This window comes from Pipistrellus kuhlii, unplaced genomic scaffold (assembly GCF_014108245.1).
Source record: "Pipistrellus kuhlii isolate mPipKuh1 unplaced genomic scaffold, mPipKuh1.p scaffold_m20_p_118, whole genome shotgun sequence".
Lineage (NCBI taxonomy): Eukaryota > Metazoa > Chordata > Mammalia > Chiroptera > Vespertilionidae > Pipistrellus > Pipistrellus kuhlii.
The window spans coordinates 163,869-181,399 of NW_023425425.1; the positions used below are offsets into that span (position 1 = coordinate 163,869).

The window sequence follows — 17,531 nt, forward strand, 5'->3', positions numbered from 1 at the left end:
AAAGCTATCCTCGTGTGGTGTGCTGGTCACCTTTTTGTTTAGAGTAACGCTATCATTCTAGAAGCCAAATAACTCATCAACAGAATAATCACACACTACAGCAATCAGTGCCCATCTCTAAGCAAAAGGGCCCGAGATTTCCTTTTGAAGATGCATTTTTAATGATCACATTTCACGGAAGAGCTGGTGGCCGTGCCACGCTCTGAACCGCGTCCCGAGAGCAGCGTGGGGCAGGCAGGCCGTGACCTGCTCCTTTTGTCCACCCTCCCGACCCTTCTTCGGCTGCCCAGTTCTGTGGCCAGAGCGCTCACACAGACCTCAGAAAGTCAACTTTTCTTAAAATGGACGAGACACAGCCACCTGACGAATGTCAAACTCGTGTCATTTGCCAAAGGTGCAATGTTCAGGCATCTCGTTTTTGTTCACAGAGGGTTCCTAAGACAGGGCACTCGAACCCTAAGGCAGGAAACGGAGGTGTCCACGTGGCTGACAAAGGCGCTGGGAGTCCCACACCTGACAGAGACAGGCCCAGGCGTGTGCATGCAAACACATCACCTCAGTCTCTGAGAGAGAGGAAGCGGAGTGAAATCGTACGCTTCCGCTGAGCCCAGGGGCTTTTCACTCCGGGAAGACCAGAGTAAGCACTCAAACTCTCTACAGCAGACACAGGGACCTAGTTCTAGAATAGCTACGTCACCAGCGTGGCCGGGCCCTTTCTGCAGCCAATGGATGGTGAAGTTGGGGAGGAGAAAGTACAACCCAGATATACTTTTTAGAATTCAGTGCCACAGAGAAGACCTTTCTAAGGAAAAGCAGTGACTCCCGAGGCTGCAGTCCTCATCTTAACACTTCCACCCACGGGCTCCCAAAGCCGTACAACCGTGTTCAGCTTTGATAACTCAGCTGCCTGCATTCTGGTTCCGGCTGATGACTTTTGTGTGTTGGGTTTGTTGTTGTTGTTGAAGTGCCGGTGGTTGAAGCTGGCAAATGCAACGGGTTTGAAGGTATTAGAGTAAATCTGCACTCCGAGGTTTGGTATCCCTTTACCATTCCCAGCCCAAGCCCCTGTCCTAAGGCATCTCACCTGATGACTGACAACTGAACTAGGATATGGATTAAATTGTTTTCTGAGGGCGTCTCTTCTTCCCTTGCTCTTTTCCCAGAGCAAAGCTGGCTGAGCCTTTCTGTGACAGTCTCTCCCAGCTTCCTCCTTACACTTCACCGGAGCTGTGATCAGTTCTGTGAGAAGTTCGGCACACGGTTCTCTCCCGCCTGTGTCACAGCCACACCTCCAGCCTGTGTGTGCGATGTCAGCCCAGCTGAGGATGGTGTGGGGCGGGCCTGTGAGCGGTGAGAGGGTCAGGTTTTAATGAATTTCCACATATTCATCCAGTTGAAAAAGCCTGCCTTGACTCCAGGTGTTCTCTCCCCTTCGCCCTGATCAATGCCACCTGGGCTTCCCTCCGCGACTTCTTTGGATTTGATAAGGGCCTCATACGTTTCCTGGGCTCTTGCGATTTCTTTCTGCGCGTCAAAATGGACTTTCTGCCTGGTCAGGAGGGGAACGATCAAATTAAAATCATTCACGCGCTTGTTTAGCTTCCTGATGTCTTCCCGGAACTGCTCACACGCTTGGTCCCACTGTTTCTGTTCAGGGGGCGTCATGGGGTTCCCCAGTTTCTTCCTGGACGCTACCATGGATGCTCGGAGCTGATCAATGGTGTCCTTTATCTCCTTTTGCATCAGGATCCATTCAGGTTGGTAGCCGTTATCTATCAATATTCTGTTCAGGTTGTGAGTCATGGGATCAATATACGAACAGCCAGCAAACTTCTGGAGAGGTTTCCCTTTCCCGCTGAGGTTATCAAAGTCTCCCCTGGCCATGGACTCCTGGATGAGATCCTCCACTAAGCGCTCTATTGCTTGCGTTATCTTCTGTTCCTTACTCTGCCTCACGTCTTTGACAGTTAAGCCTTCAGGGAAGTACTGGCTATGCAGCTTCTGCTTTTGATATTCCAGCACTTGCTCGGCGGCACGGTCCGCTCTGAACTGCCTGTACTGCTTCTCTCGTTGGCTCGGAGTCCCAAAGCCAATCCCTTCGAAACTTAAATAATGCCTGTGCTGGGGTGCCTTGTATTTGGAGTCTTCTTCCTCGTCGTCCGCATCTTCCATTTTCTTCCGCCTGGCATCTGCTTCTTGCATCACGTGGGAGCGTACCGCCCTGTACGCCTCTTCGATCTTTATAAACGTTGCAGAATCCGCCGTGGGAGAGCCACTGTCGGGATGGTACTGCTTGGCGAGCTTCCGGAAAGATTCCCTGACATCGTCGGCGGAGCATCCTTCTTCCAGATTCAGCCGCCTGTAATATTCCCTCATCTTCTTTGGTGATTTATGAGTGGACATCATCCTACTTCTGGCGACTCCAAGAGATGGAAGCATGTTTATTCGATGACGAATCATTGCAGCGAGTATCAGATGAGATCCTAAGAGTTGAGCCATCATCACGTACAGGTGTTGATGATCACGCCCAGAGTTCTTCCTAGTGATGATCTATAAAATGACAACACACAAAGGGGATGAGAGTGGGATGATCTAATTTCATATTTTCAGCAACAAGGAAGAAATTGCAAGCACAATAGGGGCAGTTCTTCCTAAGCCAGCTGCCAACATTCTTTTTTTTTTAAAAAAATATAATTTTATTGAGTTAAAAAAATATATTTTATTGATTTTTCACAGAGAGGAAGAGAGAGGGATAGAGAGAAACGTCGATGAGAGAGAATCATCGACCAGCTGCCTCTTGCACACCCCCTACTGGGGATGTGCCCGCAACCAAGGTACATGCCCTTGACCGGAATCAAACTTGGGACCCTTAAGTCTGCAGGCTGACACTCTATCCACTGAGCCAAACCGGTCAGGCTGCCAACAATCTTCTAGCTATATTTCACTGTTAGCAGAGAAATGGAAGTTGATGATGTCTAGTGTTAACACATTGTGATACAATCTGGATTCTACTCACTCAGCTCAGAATTTTAGAGCAGGCAAGTTCTCAGAGATCAACTAATCCAGTCTCCTATTTTTAAGAGAAAATGTAAGCCCAGAAGGTTAAGCAGCATAACCAAGTGGCATAACAAGCAACAAGCACAGTGTGAGCCAAATGGTTAAGGTTAGGGCACCCTCCAATGTCTGGCCCAGCTGCCTGGGGGAGCCGCAGCCTATGGACCAGGAGGTCGGGAGGATTCCCGTCAGGGCACGTGCCTGGACGGTGGGCTCCGTGCCCCAGGAGGCAGTCCATCCCTGATGACCTCATCATTGATGTTCCTACCGCTCCCTCTCCCTTCCTCTCTAAAAATCAATGAAAATAAATTTGAAAGAATGTCTGTCTGCGTCCCCGGCTGGCGATAAATTTCAGCACCACTGTTCCCTTGGTGTTCGACTGTGTCACCACCTCAAGGACGATGACAGACTCACACACAGGACCCGGAGGAGGACGAGGCGGCCTGCAGCTAGGGGGGCTGACACGGGGTGGAATGAATGGAGCACCCCGCCGCAGCGGCTGCCTGCGGGGGAGCAGAGCAAATGGGGAGCCCCCCGCCCCCGACCTGCCAGCTGTTACGTAAAAACACGGCGCGCGCAGGACAGAGACGGGACTCGATGGCAGTGCCGCGGGGCAGAGGCACGACCCTAAGGGGCATCTGAGGTGTGAACGCCGGGCCTGAGCCGGGACCCACCTCTCCGGGCACCTGGGGTCCACGGCTTCCAGAGCGGCTGGGAGGCGGCGGCAGCGCCAACGGGGTCGCCGCGGGGGAGCGTCAATCCCCAGGCGGGACACGCCCCGCGCGTCCCCCTCACCTTCCCCGCCGCGGGGAAGGGGCTGCGCGGCTTCCGCCCCCACGCCGCCCCCCGCGCATGCGCGCCCGGGCCGCCCTCCCCTCCCCGGAGCCTCCGCGCGCGGCCGGGGTCTCCTCGGGCCAGACCATGTGCCCTTTCACACTGAGGGGAACTGCGAGGCGGCGGGGGCCGAGTCGTCCCTAACCGGGACAGGTGTCCTACCTTCCCGGGATCCCAAGGTCCCCTCTCAACGGATTTTACCACGAGGACACAGGCAGGACATTTCAGGAGGTCGGTCCCGCCCCGGGGCGACCTGGTCCACCTCCCCCCCCACCTCGAGCGGGAGGTGGTCCGGCCGATTGGGATTGTGGGAGTTGTAGTTCTCGGGGAAGTGCGACGCGCCCTGGTCGCCGCAGTGCGCCTGCGCCTCCGCCTCCGCCTCCTGTGAGCTTGGTGGGGAGGAAGCCCGGTGTAGCGGAGCTGTGGGTGCCGCGGAGATGGAATAGGCGGATTTGCGCAGGGCTCGTGCAGAGGGTGCAGAGCGTAGGTTGGAACCCTTGAAGTCTTTTTTGGGGGGGTTGGTGGTGGGGGTATTGATTTCAGAGTGGAGGGGAGAGGAGAAAGGGAGGCATCAATGATTAAAGACTCACTGATGGGCTGCCTCCTGCATTATCAGAGCTCAAGCCGCAACCCAGGCATGCTGGGAAGCGAACCCCAACCTCCCTGGTTCATAGGGCGAGGCTCAGCTGCGGAGACACGGAAGCCAGGCTTGAAGTATTTTTTTAAGTTATTGATTTTGAGAGACATGGGTTTGCTCTTCTGTTGTATTGTCAATCATCGAATGAGGTACAAGCCGCCTTCATGAGCCAATTAATTAGGAGTCATTTATTGCTCGCGGCCCAGAGGGAGGTGTTCCCTCCAAATCTCTCAGCCCTGAAATAGAGGAAGTCTCCGTATTTATACTTTTCGAGCCTCTTTGTTTGCAGATATTACAAAGGGCTCTGTGTGGGTTACTGTTACAGACCGTGTAACCTTGAATACATAATGAGTTAGTATTTGGCATAAGAATATGGGAATTATTATCAGTATTGTCTATTTTAGTCTTTTTACATTGGATGGCTAGCTTGCAAGGTCAGACAGTTAAGTTTATCTTTTTCTGTTATTTGAACTAAAAACAAAGTTATTTTACAGAATGGCAGACTGTCTTAAGGTGACAGAGCTTATAATGACAGAGTGTACAGGACTAGGGACTATCTAACAATAGCAGGGAGCTTCAAACAGCAGTTTTTTATACAAGATGGAGGTCACTCTGCTTCAGTCCCACTTATTTATGCATTCATTGGTTGCTTCTTGTATGTACCCTGACCAGGATCCAACCCACAACTTTGGCGAATGGGGCAGATGCTCTAACCAGCTGGCTACCTGACCAGGGCTGGGACTCTTGGCCTCAGTCACTGTTTTGGGGAGGGAGACGAGTTATTTCCCAGAACAGCCTCTTCGGGGCCTGCTGATGGGGACCGCTGTGCAGACACCACACAGATCTACCGAGTCCAGAAAGGTGTAGCCAAACCCGGCTGGATGCCCAGCCACCATCAGCTCACAAGTACTTAGTGGGCAGCTCGCTCAGCCAGGCGTTGGGACTGGCTGAGGACAGTCCAGGGCAAAGTCAAAACAGGGGTCTCCTGGCTTTAAGTGGGGACTTACTATGGGCAAGTAGTTAAAACAAGAAAAGAGCTCTGGCCAGTTTGGCTCAGTGGATAGAGCGTCAGCCTTGGGACTGAAAAGTCCCAGGTTCGATTCTGGTCACGGGCATGTACCTTGGTTACCGGCACATCCCCAGTGGGGGGGTGTACAGGAGACAGCTGATTCATGTTCCTCTCTCATCGATGTTTCTAACTCTCTGTCACTCCCCCTTCCTCTCTGTAAAAAAATTAATAAAATATATTAAAAAAAACAAAACAGGGAAAGAAAAAGAAGCTTGGAAGTCAGACCTGGGTTTAAAATCCTCTTTCTTTCATTTGCTTTTCTCTGTGCCTGTTTGTCTGTAAGATGGGAGCACCAATCACTGGTAAACGTGTATGTGGTGCTTCGTTTTTGCCAGACATGGTGCCAAGAGCTTTGAAATACAGTCCTGCAATCCTTACAGCAGCCTTGGAGGCAAAGGTGCTGTTTCCCCACTTTCCATGTGATGAAACAGTTGCACCAGACTCAGAGTTTTTGTGCCAGTTGCCATGATAGAAGCCACTTGGCACCGTGCCTTTTCACTGTGACTATGCCTCCTAGAAAAAGCCGGACTAGGTCCTCGCTGTTGGGAGCTCCTGAGTGATAGACAACATAATAATGGGCCTTTCTCTCTTTAAAGCTTTATCTGCTGCTGCAGAGGGATTTCCTTACAGGCAAACAGCATACAAGTTCCTACAGGTGTTGACTCTCCTAGTCAGCATCTTCAGCCCGGCATTGGAAAGCACCCGTGCCGCTTACCACACACTCAGACCTGCAGGGCGCTTAGCATTTCACAAGCTGCCAGCACAAATCTCATTTTGATGTTTGCATCTAAGTAACTCATTTAAGTTGTTAAATGGCAAAGCTAGGACTAGAGGATCAGTTTTGCTTTTTAAAAAAATGTTATTGATTTTTTACAGAGAGGAAGGGAGATAGAGATAGAAACATCAATCAGCTGTCTCCTGCACGCCGCCTACTGGAGATCTGCCCGCAACAAAGGTACGTGCCCTTGACCGGAATTGAACCTGGAACCCCTCAGTCCGCAGGGCTACGCTCCATCCACTGAGCCAAATTGGTTTCGGCGAGGATCAGTTTTTTATTATTATTTTGAATATGTTTTTATTGATTTTAGAGAGAGGAAGGGCGAGGGAGAGAAATATCCATGTGAGGGAGAAACATCTGTCACTTGCTTTCTGTATGCACCGAGCCAGGTGACAGGGACCTGCCACCTGGGCAGATGCCCCAACTGGGAATCAGACCTGCAACCTTCCGGTGCAGGGGATCATGCGCCATCAACTGAGCCACACCGGCCAGGATAGGACTAACTTGAAATGAAGGCATGTTGGGTTAAATCAGGAATTTCCAACTGGTGTGCCACGAAAATTTTTAAAACATACACTGCCTATGTAGTCGGGTACCGACTTTTAAAATTTTTTTAAAAAAATATATATATTTGTATTGATTTTAGAGAGGAAGAGGAAGAGATAGAAATGTCAATGAGAGAGAATCGTCCATTGGCCACCTCCCACACTCGCCCCATCAGGGGTCGAGCCCATAACCAAAGGATGTGCATTGACCGGAATTGAACCCGGGACCCTCCAGTCTGAAGCTCTATCCACTGAGCCAAACCAGCTAGGGTGGGTACTGACCTCTTTTCTCTTAGATTGTCAAATAAAAAAAATGACAACCAACACCACAATAATCATCTGGTGTGAATGAGTCAAAATTATACCTATTTTTTTTCTCAGATTGGCAAAAATATATTTTTTAGTGTGCTGCAGAATTTTAGTAATTAGTTTATGTGTGCCATGAAATGCGAAAAGGGTTGAAAATCGATATTCATGACATTTCCTAGTTTAAAGTATCTTTTTCATAATCCTGTTCTCACAATGTAGTTGAACGTTTTTTTTAAAGTAGCACACAATTTGATTTGATTTTTGTAAAATATATATATTTAAATATATTTTATTGATTTTTTACAGAGAGGAAGAAAGAGGGATAGAGAGATAGAAACATCAATGAGAGAGAATCATTGATCAGCTGCCTCTTGCACACCCCTCACTGGGGATGTGCCCACAACCAACCTACATGCCCTTGACCGGAATCGAACCTGGGACCTTTCAGTCCGAAGGCCGACGCTCTATCCACTGGCCACACCAGTCAGGGCTACTTTGAGTTTTTACGCATTAATTCACACAGGTTCCAGGAAAGAGCACGGCCTCTGTGAGGTACGCAGGCTGCCTGGCTTGAGAAAGAACGGCCACAGATGGTCTCCCTCAAACGGTGGAGGTGGTGGCACCGTTTACGCTGAAGGATGAGTCAAAAGCAGCCCACAGAGTTAAGAAGCCAACTTAAAAAATAAACTGTTTTGCCCTGGCCGGTTTGGCTCAGTGGAACATCAGCCTGGGGACTGACGGGTCCCGGGTTCGATTCTGGTAAAGGGCAGATGCCTAGGTCTCAGACTTTATCACCAGTGGGGGGTGTGCAGGAGGGAGCTGATTGATGATTCTCTCTCATCATTGATGTTTTTCTCTCTCTCCCTCCCCCACTTCCTCTCTGAAATCAAGAAAAATATATTTTAAAAAACTTAAGAAGATATAGAAACATCAATGATGAGAATAATGGATCAGCTGCCTCCTGCATTTCCCCTAGTGGGCCTGTGCTCTTGACAAGAATCAAATCTGTGACCCTTCAGTCCCCAGGCGGACGCTCTAGCCACTGAGCTAAGCCAGCCAGGGCAGAAACTGGGCTTTGTGTGTCTTCCTGAACCCCTTGCTGTTGGGACATCGCTTCAGCTGTGGGGCCAGACCTTTGTCCCAGGGGCGGGGGGAGGGGGCTGCCGAGCTTGGCACCCACTGTCAGGTGAGTGGCAGTGTGACCCCGGCTGAGGGCAGGTGGGTGACCTAAACATGGCCAATCAGACGACCCTGCCTAGGACTTCAAGGCTGAATGATCGGCCCAGAGGTACAGGCGACCAATGTGTGGCCTATTTTTTTTCTTAGAAAAGCAAGAACTTACTGACCAAAGCAAACTCTCAGGACAGTGCAACAGGGCATAGAGGCAACAGGAGGCCCAGGCTGGGCTGCTTTGGCTCTGAGAAGTCAGAGGACCGGGGCCTTGGGACAAGGTCTGGGTGAGCCAGGACCCGCTGCCGCCCACCGCTCCCCTGGCTGCACATCTCCTGGGGCCCCTTGGAGGGTAGATGCGACCTGGGGGGAGAGAGGGGTGGGCGTGCTCCCTGCAGGGGGAGCTCACCAGAGTGCGTCTGGCGGTGGGGCAGCCACAGGCCGAGAGCCCATGGGAAGTGGAACCATAGGGCCCTTGCCAGCCTCTTCCTGGGGCACGATTTGGGCTATTTCTGGCCACAGCACGAAGGCGCCCAGGAGAGAAGCAGTGAGTGGCTGCAGCACATTAAGCGCAGTGTAACTAAACACCACTGTCTTGTACTGGAGTTATTTAAGTTTGTACAGCAGTTAAAGGTAGGCAAGTATTGCCCTGACTAGCTAGTGCAGGCGGTTGGAGCATTGCATCCGTGTGCCAAAGGGTGTGGTCTCAATTCCCAGTCAGGGCCTATACTGGTTGCAAGTTCAATCCCTGGTGTGTGTGGGAGGTGTACAGGAAGCAACCGATGGATGTTTCTCTCACGTCAATAAAAACTTATCCCTGGGTAAGGATTTAAAACTATAATAGAAAAAACGGAGGGGGAACCTGCACATAAAGTCGCTTTGAGTAACATTCCTCTGGAGGACATTTGGAACTCACCCGAATCCTTTCTGACTGCTGTGTAACCTCTGGGCTCACTGATGGCAGACCCCTCCCCCCCAGCTCTGTCTCCCTATCTTCCTTTCCGAACACAGAGTGCTCAGTGGCTGAGATGTCTCTCCTGCTTACACAAACAAAGACATCTGTAATAAAATGTCCGTGTTTATTACGCCAGTAAAACGTTGACCTGTTTTTATCGCTTGGTTATGGCTCTGTCATAGCTTAAAGGACTGTTCTCCGTATGTACCATGATGAACACATTCACATGTCCACATAATGCTCATCACAGGCGGGGCTGCCCGGCCGGCTGCTGCTTGTCCCAGCGCCCCTGCTCGTCCCAGGTGTGTGTCCGGTTCCTGACAATCCCATGTTCACACGCATTTTGGTTCTTCCAGTTCCAAGACGTGAACTGGCGGTGCCCCCGGAGCCAGGGTCCCTGTAGGGGCGGCCACGTCAGAGCGAGCTGGGAGTTTACCTCCGAGGTCTGAAGCTTACGTTGGTCTAACGTACCTCTCGGCATGGCCTCTGCCTTTAAAGCATGAGATTGTTCCTCTGTGAACGTCACAGGCCAGAGTTTAGCTTAACATCCAGTGACGCTCCAGACCCTGAGGGCCGACAGCTCCTGAGCGAGGGACGGAGTGCGGATGGCCGAGCCTCTGTGCCCCGGGTCCGCTGAGGAGAGGGGGTAGCCGTTGGCCGGGCCCAGGAGCCTCCGAGGTGACGTTGGCCAGAAGAGGAGGGAAGAAGAGCTTGGTGGGGTAGAAGGAATTCTGAAGGGCCAGCTGAATCCCGAACAAGGCCGTGACAGGTGACCCTGCAGACCCCGGAGGCAGCACATCCATGTCCCGGGGTGCCACCAGCCTGCCTGTAACGAGTCGGTCTGTTAAAAAACGGCCAGAAGGAAACGGTGAGCTTCTGGGTGAGACGTGATAAAACCACGGGACCGTTTGTGGGAGCGGCTGCCCTCCTCCGGAGGCGGTGTCACTCCTCCTGGGCCCAGCGGAGCCGGCCGTCCTCGCCCAGCCGCACGGCGCCGCTGGCCACCAGTTGCAAGGCGGCGGGGAAGATCCTGTGCTCCGCCACCTTCACCCTCTCGGACAGGGTGGCCACGGTGTCGCCCCTCTTCACCGGCACAGCTTCCTGTAAGATAATCCGCCCGGCATCCACGTCCTCCTGGAAAAGGAAGCCACGTCTGAACGTGGTTCCAGCCGGCACCGCTCACCCCAAACCCCGTGCCACTGCGGTGGAGGCATACTCACAGCGACGAAGTGCACGGTGCACCCTGTCAGCGCGACGCCGGTGGCCAGGGCCTGCTCGTGGGCATTGGCGCCCTTGAAGGCCGGCAGCAGGGACGGGTGGATGTTGAGCATTCTCCCTGGGAGGGGAGCACAGGGTCAGAACTTCTCTGGAGAGTGTTTCTCCGTCAGACAGAGAAGGCAAAGGGAAGCACAGGCTTGTGTCCAGGTCCCTGCCCTGCAGGGCTGAGGACTCGCCGAGGGACCCACAGTGACTGAGGTTGGACAGGGGTGGGGCGGGGTGGGCGCTCCGTGGGCCCTGGGGCTTTGGAAGACAAACCCTCGCAGTGTCCAGTGGGACCAGCGGCACACCCACCAGCCAATGCCGGCTCAGCCCTGCGCCTCAGCACCACAGGTCCCGCCTGCTCATGGCGTGCGTGCCTGCTGTCCTCTTAGGTCAGCGGCTCTCAATCTGAGGGTCACAGCCCCTTTGGGGGTTGAACGATTCTTTCACAGGGGTTGTCTAAGACATCCTGCATGTCAGATGTTTATATTACCTTTCATAACAGCAGCAAAATGACAGTGATGAAGGAGCAAGAAAAATAACGTTATGGTTGGGGGTCACCACAGCATGAGGAGCTGTGTTAAAGGGCCGGGCGTTAGGAAGGTGGAGAACCACTGTCTTAGGGAAACGTGAACCCTTAGGAGAGAAAGTGCATTTCCTGCTCAGACGTGTGCACAACACACAGCAGGATGAGGGGAACGTTTGTGGGGAAAGGCAGTGACCCCAGGCATTTTTTTTCTGGCCACAACGGCCGCCCTGCCACCTCCAGCAGCGCCTGCACTCCCCGAGGAGTGGGTGGGGGGAGCCACTCTCTCTCGCTCCAGACAAGTAAAAGGCTCCTCCGAAGATGGCTCAGAGAGGAAGTGCTGTCTGTGTGGTGTGGAAACAGCCCTGCTCAGTTAGAAAAGGACCGGGTGACAGCAGGGTCCTGAGTCACCCGGGCATTCTGTGGGCTAAGGCGGACGAAGTGACCCTGTGACCCTGCCTCACAGTGTCAGGTACACACGCCACTGGGCTTGCCTGGCCCTCTCAACGCGGCACCAGGCAGCCCTGCTCACCATTCCACTTCCTGACGAAGGGGCCGGACAATATCCTCATGAACCCTGCCAGACAGACGATGTCCACGGAGAACTCTGCAAGAATCTGGTCAATGGCCTCGTCAAATTCGACACGGCTTTTATATAGCTTGTGATTAAGCACCTGGAGTAGAAAAACAGAAGCCAGATCTGTTTCAATGAAGGACACAAACAGTTCCATACTTGACCTTTCCACAGAAGACGTGCCGATAGAAAGAGGTAGGGAGCTGAAACCGGCGTTGCTCAGTGGATAGAGCCTGCGGACTAAAGGGTCCCAGGTTGGGTTCCTGTCAAGGGCATGTACCTTGGTTGCGGGCACATCCCCAACAGAGGGTGTGCAGGAGGCAGCTGATTGATGTTTCTCTCTCATCGATGTTTCTAACTATCCCTTTCCCTTCCTCTCTGCAAAAATCAATAAAATATAAAAAAGAGGTCGGGAATGGACGGTACGAAGCAGGAAGGTCGGCCCAGCACCACCCCAACCCAGAAATCCACAGGCCCCGTGCACGAGGCACGGTGTGAAAGACAGGTGTGAACAGCCGCAGTGGGACACGCCGAGGCCTACCCTGGTGGGAATGCCCGCACGGGCTGCTCGGTCCAACCCGGCCACCGCGGCCTTGTTGGAGATGACCAGGACGATGTGGGCGGCGCTGCTCGGCTCCCGGGTGCTGTCTATCAGCGCCTGCAGGTTCGAGCCTGAGGAGGAGAAACAGCAAGCTCACACTTCTTAAAGAGACACGTGCCCTTAAAACCACCCACCTTTCCAATTCCAGTTCGCATTCCGTGTCACATCAGTTCCAGGGGTAGCCAGTGGTTAGACATTTACGTAACGTCAAAGTGATCTAGCCCCGACCTGGCACCTCGTCAGCCCGTCACTGACGGGACCCCCGGGGGCTGCAGAGATGTCACCCTGCCCCTGGGGTTTATTTTGGGGAAAGGTGGGCGAGGGAAGGGGAGGCACAGCTCACCTGTCCCGGAGATGAGGACGGCCACCCTGGCCTTCTCCGGGGCTGAGAGGGGACCGGGCGCAGGGCCGTTGTGCAGCGCGGGCCCACTCGGCTGCAGGGCGTCCAGCAGGTGCCGGACTCTCACTCGGGGGGAACCTTCATTCACACACCAGGAGAGAAGCAAGCACAGCCATGACTTAGTGAGCACAGGCAGGGTCTGTGAACACTTCAGACGCTGTATTTTACTCTGAAGAAAGATGCGCGAGGAGGCCTAATGTAACAGCTTGTATTACTTAACCCCACTCCCTCATAACAGCCTCCTCAGGGGACACTGCCCGCAGCAGCTGAGGCTGTGGCAAGGACGAGACTGAGCCAGGGTGACACCCGGTGACCAAGCCCCGGGAAAAGCAGAGTCTGGTCAGGCCGCTTGGATGGGAGCCGAGCGGCCGGGGAAGGTCCCGGGAAGTGCCCCGGGACCAGCGTGCAGATGCGGAGGCATAGCCAGCACTGGGCTGTGCAGGAAACGGTGCCCATGGCGGGCAGCTGGGGCTGGACGCCCTGGGCCTCAGACGGCACTTGGGCACACCTTCCTCTCCCTGGAGTGGCACTCCCCCCCTACTCTCCCCCGCACCCAGGCGGGCTGTGTGTGTGGGTGCCTGTGCTGCGGCTCTGGAGGCCTGGCCCCTGCGGCAGAAGCGAAGAGGCAGGTGGTGTCACCATGTGGCTGCGGTCAGGCTACCCGTGCCACTGCGATGCCGGAGAAGAGGTGGGCGGACAGCGTGTGTGTGTGTGTGTGTGTGTGTGTGTGTGTGTGTGAGAGAGAGAGAGATGACAAGCACACTCAGGATCACACGCCAAAGAGCTAAATAAGGAGCGATACCTTCAGGGCGGGCCACCACCCGGCCGACCAGCCAGGCCTCCTCCTGGTGCTGCCGAACGTCCCTCAGCACCTGCTCCGCCAGGTCCGGCGACACCACCAGGGCAGCGCCGAGCCCGCAGTTAAAGGTCCTGGCCATCTCCTCGGCCGACAGGCATCCTTCGCGCTGCAGCCACGAGAAGATGGCGGGCACCCTCCAGGCCTGGGCATCTGCAAACGGGCAAGTGTGTCTGATTACCACCGTGGCTCTCTGAGGACGAAGGCGAGCTCACGCCCAGGGACCCCACAGCCTGCTCCTTCAGCTGCGATGAAGGTCACCATTCTATCAGCAGTCAGTCAGCAGCGACACAGAGGAGCATGATGTCTTATGGACACTCATTAAAAGCGATGCCATTATGACAGGTTAGTATTGATGGCACAGTAAATGGCAGGATAAACAGATTATACCCAACTACGATATTTTAGCAAAACATTTACAAAGTATTTATATAAAAATAAGACCAACAGCCCTAACCGGTCTGACTCAGTGGATACAGCATCAGCCTGTGGACTGAAGGGTCCCAGGTTCGATTCCGGTCAAGGGCTTGTACCTTGGTTTTGGGCACATATCAAGTAGGGGTGTGCAGGAGGCAGCTGATCGATGATTCTCTCTCAATGATGTTTCTAACTTTCTATCCCTCTCCCTTCCTCTCTGTAAAAAAAAATCAATTTTATATATATATAGATTTTTAAACACCAACAGGCTAAGAGCCTAGTTCCTACAAATGATCAAGCATGTCATGAATGACAAGTAACTTGAATGCCGAGAATTCCTTACGTAAGTCTGTTGTCAAAGTTTGTTCCTGGAGGAAACCTCAGAGGCTGAAGCAGGGACCTTTGTGTTGGGACAGACATTTGCGTAATTAAAACAAACAAAACCGGCTTTTAGGAACATGGCTACAGCAGGTTAGGTTCCTGAGGCGGCGAGCACCGTGTCCCTATAGCCAGGGGGTGCTGGTGCCCGCCCTGCAGCAGCCGACCGGCCGTTAGGAGCTGGCCGGGAAGGGAGGCTGACGCGGCAGGAGCGCAAACGCCCCGGGAGGCCCAGCCCCCGCTCCATCGTCAGCACGCCACTGCTCCGAATGACTTCAAGGTTCTGCTTATCCTCACGGGGCAACCTCTCTCCAGGGGTCTCTTAAACCACTACGATAACTCATGGGCCCTTGCCGCACCCCCCCCCCCCCCCCCCCCCCCCCGCTTCTCTCTTCCGCTTCCAGGGAGGCGCAATCCCAGGTGACTTCTCGCTCACGCCGCCTGGTCCCTCGCTTTCGCAGCACCTATTCTGCCTCTTGGGACTCTCCCAGCCTCACATGTGCTCCCCCCGAGGGCTAGCTCAGCACATCTCCCCAGCTGCACCCACAGCGCTCCGCCCCCCACTTCATGGTTTTCCGCTCTGTTCCAAAGCTACGCACGCATGCTCGTTCTCTGGGCGGGAAATTACACAACCCGCTGCAACTTCTCCGCCGTCCTGCTTGCCGTCCCAGTCCCGTTTCTGAGCCTGACGGCTTCCGTGTGTCTCTCTCACCGCAAGCCGCCAGCCCAGGCCTGGCAGGTCACTAAGCCCATCCGCTTTCACTGGGAAAGGCATCTATTTCTACCCGTCAGACCAGTGTGTACAGCAGGCGGACAAGCTCAGACAGTGTGTACAGCAGGCGGACAAGCTCAGACCAGTGTGTACAGCGGGCGGACAAGCTCAGACCAGTGTGTACAGCAGGCGGACAAGCTCAGACAGTGTGTACAGCAGGCGGACAAGCTCAGACCAGTGTGTACAGCGGGCGGTCAGCCTGCCCACGTGCTCTGCCTGTCTCTATCCCTATAAAAAGGGGGCACCCCGTCCTTCACCTTGCTCTGAGCAGAAGTCATTTCCCTCTCCTTTCACCAATCAGTTTCTGAGTCAGTGCTCTCTATCACGGTCTTTGTCTCTCTCCCCTATCAAGCTGCTATTTTACCCCAAGATGTGTGGGTCTATCCGGCCTGCACCCTAGAGCTACACGGCACCTGACCCAGCTGACCGGGTCCCGCTCGTCTCGCGGGGCTGATTCCTTTCCAGGGCTCACTCCCCAACGGCTCTTACAGTAACCCCACCTCTGCCGAGACCAGGCACTGAGGACAACCTCTGGCCTCTCCACTCTCTTGGCGCCAAAGGCGACTACCTGCACACGAGCACCCACCTTCCCTCAACCTGACCTCCCTTCTGACCAGGCTCCTTGCAATGAGCACCCTGAAGAGCTGAAACACGGATTCCAGCTCCTACTCCAAACCTACTTGCCCTCCTGCGTTCTGGATGCTGCCATCTCTCCCTCAGAGGCACCATGACCCAGCCCTGCCTACTCCCGCACGCCTTGGTCGGGGCCTCACCCCTGCAGAGGACTAGTCAGGGCTACCCCTGCCCTCCCTGCACGTCCCTGGGTCCAACACGACCGAGCTTGAGGCTACCAACCCCAGAGGACCTAACAGCGCTTCATCTGCTATAAGACAATCACACGAGGGGATTTCACAAACATGGAAGGAAGTAAGCAGAAGAGGTAAAAGGGGCAGCCCTGTTCCCCCCAGACACCGCAGGATGAGAATGTTCCACGTGTAATCACACGGGGACCAACCAGCCATAGGACCCCAGCGCCTCTCCTCTCCTACCGGCTCCGAGCAGAAGCGTCTGTAACGCGCTCACCTAGCTCTGCCCCGCAGCTCGGAGGGAGGACCCGCGGGATGTTCTCCAGCAGCCCGCCGCCGGTGATGTGGGCAAAGGCCTTGACGTGGCCTGAACGCAACACAGGTAGCAGGGAGTGGCTGTAGATTCTGGTCGGAGTCAGAAGTAAGTCTCCTGGATATCGGAGAGAAAAGACAGAAACTCAGTGAATAGAAATAGAAAACCAAACATAAAAAACAACAACAAATGCTCCGGCCGGTGGGTGAGTCACGGTTCAATTCCCATTCAGGCCACATGCCCGGGCTGTGGGCTCGATCCCCAGTGTGGGACATGCAGAAGTCAGCTGATGAATGATTCTCTCATTACTGATGTTTCTCTCTCTCTCTCTCCTCTCTGAAATCAATACAAATATCTTAAAAAACCTTAAGACAGTGAACTGAAGACGGAGTAGAGAACGCTTGTGGCTTCGTGCAGGCCAGACACGACCACAGGCCAGGGCCGCCTGTTCAGCTGAGCCACGAGAAGCCACCAGCTCCGTGGGGCTCAGACGTCTCCGAGCAAGTTCCCACCGAGCACTCACCTAAGGCCTGGTGGCCGCAGCCGGGGGGCGCCGGGGAGGAGTACTGGAGGGAGGACTTCGCTACTATCTTCCTCACAAGGCTGAACCCGTTGCTGTGGAGACCAGACGACGCCACTCCGATCACAACATCCCCCTCAGCGATGCTTTCCAGGCGAGGGAGCTGCTGGTCGCGCTCCACCGCGCCCACGGCGAAGCCGGCCAGGTCGTACTCCCCGGGGGCGTACATGCCCGGCATTTCCGCCGTTTCCCCCCCTGGCGGGAACAAACAACAACAGGAGACTCTGATATGTCTGCTTCTCTCTGGGACGGGGACACGCGCGGTAACCCCAAACCCCCTCAGTGCTCTCTGCGGGCTGTGCCGGGCAGCATTTCAGAGGACCCGGCGCTAATTCCCAAAGAGGGCGAGGCGGCTCCTAACACCGCTTGCAGGAGACGACGCTCCTCGAATAAACGTCACGTCCTAGCAGTCTGGTCCCGGCAATGCTTTCCCTGTAGCTGATCTTCACAGCCACTCGACCTATGTTCCAGGCCAGTGGTCCACGAGGTCCGAAAGGCTGGTAGCTGCTGTTCTAGGTGACGACACAGGCTGAGACAGCGGTGAAGCAGCCCGCCCAACGCCAAACGCCCTGAAAAGCACCCACAGGCCACTTCAGGATAACATCGTGCAAACACGGGGTCTAGTCACTCTGACTCCAAGTCAGAGGCTGTCCTGAAAAACAGCTGAAAAGGCAACTTTGGCTTCTGGAAGGGCCCT

At 54.3% G+C, this 17,531-nt stretch overlaps 2 protein-coding genes across 5 annotated transcripts in view; both read right to left on the reverse strand.

The window, feature by feature from the left end:
• On the reverse strand, positions 1–10,154 carry DNAJC28 (DnaJ heat shock protein family (Hsp40) member C28). Its single transcript, XM_045579846.1, has 3 exons — positions 10,023–10,154; positions 4,051–4,308; positions 1–2,550 (listed from the first exon to the last, which is right to left on the reverse strand). The coding sequence occupies exons 1-3, from the start codon at positions 10,152–10,154 to the stop codon at positions 1,360–1,362; spliced, it is 1,581 nt and encodes a 526-aa protein (XP_045435802.1). The 3' UTR covers positions 1–1,359.
• The window catches only part of GART (phosphoribosylglycinamide formyltransferase, phosphoribosylglycinamide synthetase, phosphoribosylaminoimidazole synthetase), a 22,607-nt gene continuing 14,537 nt past the window's right edge, over positions 9,462–17,531 (reverse strand). For all 4 annotated transcript variants that reach the window (XM_045579831.1, XM_036432752.2, XM_036432751.2 and 1 more), the window contains exons 15-22: positions 16,778–17,029; positions 16,219–16,371; positions 13,515–13,721; positions 12,656–12,790; positions 12,253–12,383; positions 11,670–11,811; positions 10,572–10,687; positions 9,462–10,485 (exon numbers count right to left, since the gene is read on the reverse strand). In XM_045579831.1, coding sequence (XP_045435787.1) covers positions 10,294–10,485; positions 10,572–10,687; positions 11,670–11,811; positions 12,253–12,383; positions 12,656–12,790; positions 13,515–13,721; positions 16,219–16,371; positions 16,778–17,029 — 1,328 coding nt within the window. In that variant the 3' untranslated portion in view covers positions 9,462–10,293. The remainder of the gene's footprint in view (positions 10,486–10,571; positions 10,688–11,669; positions 11,812–12,252; positions 12,384–12,655; positions 12,791–13,514; positions 13,722–16,218; positions 16,372–16,777; positions 17,030–17,531) is intronic.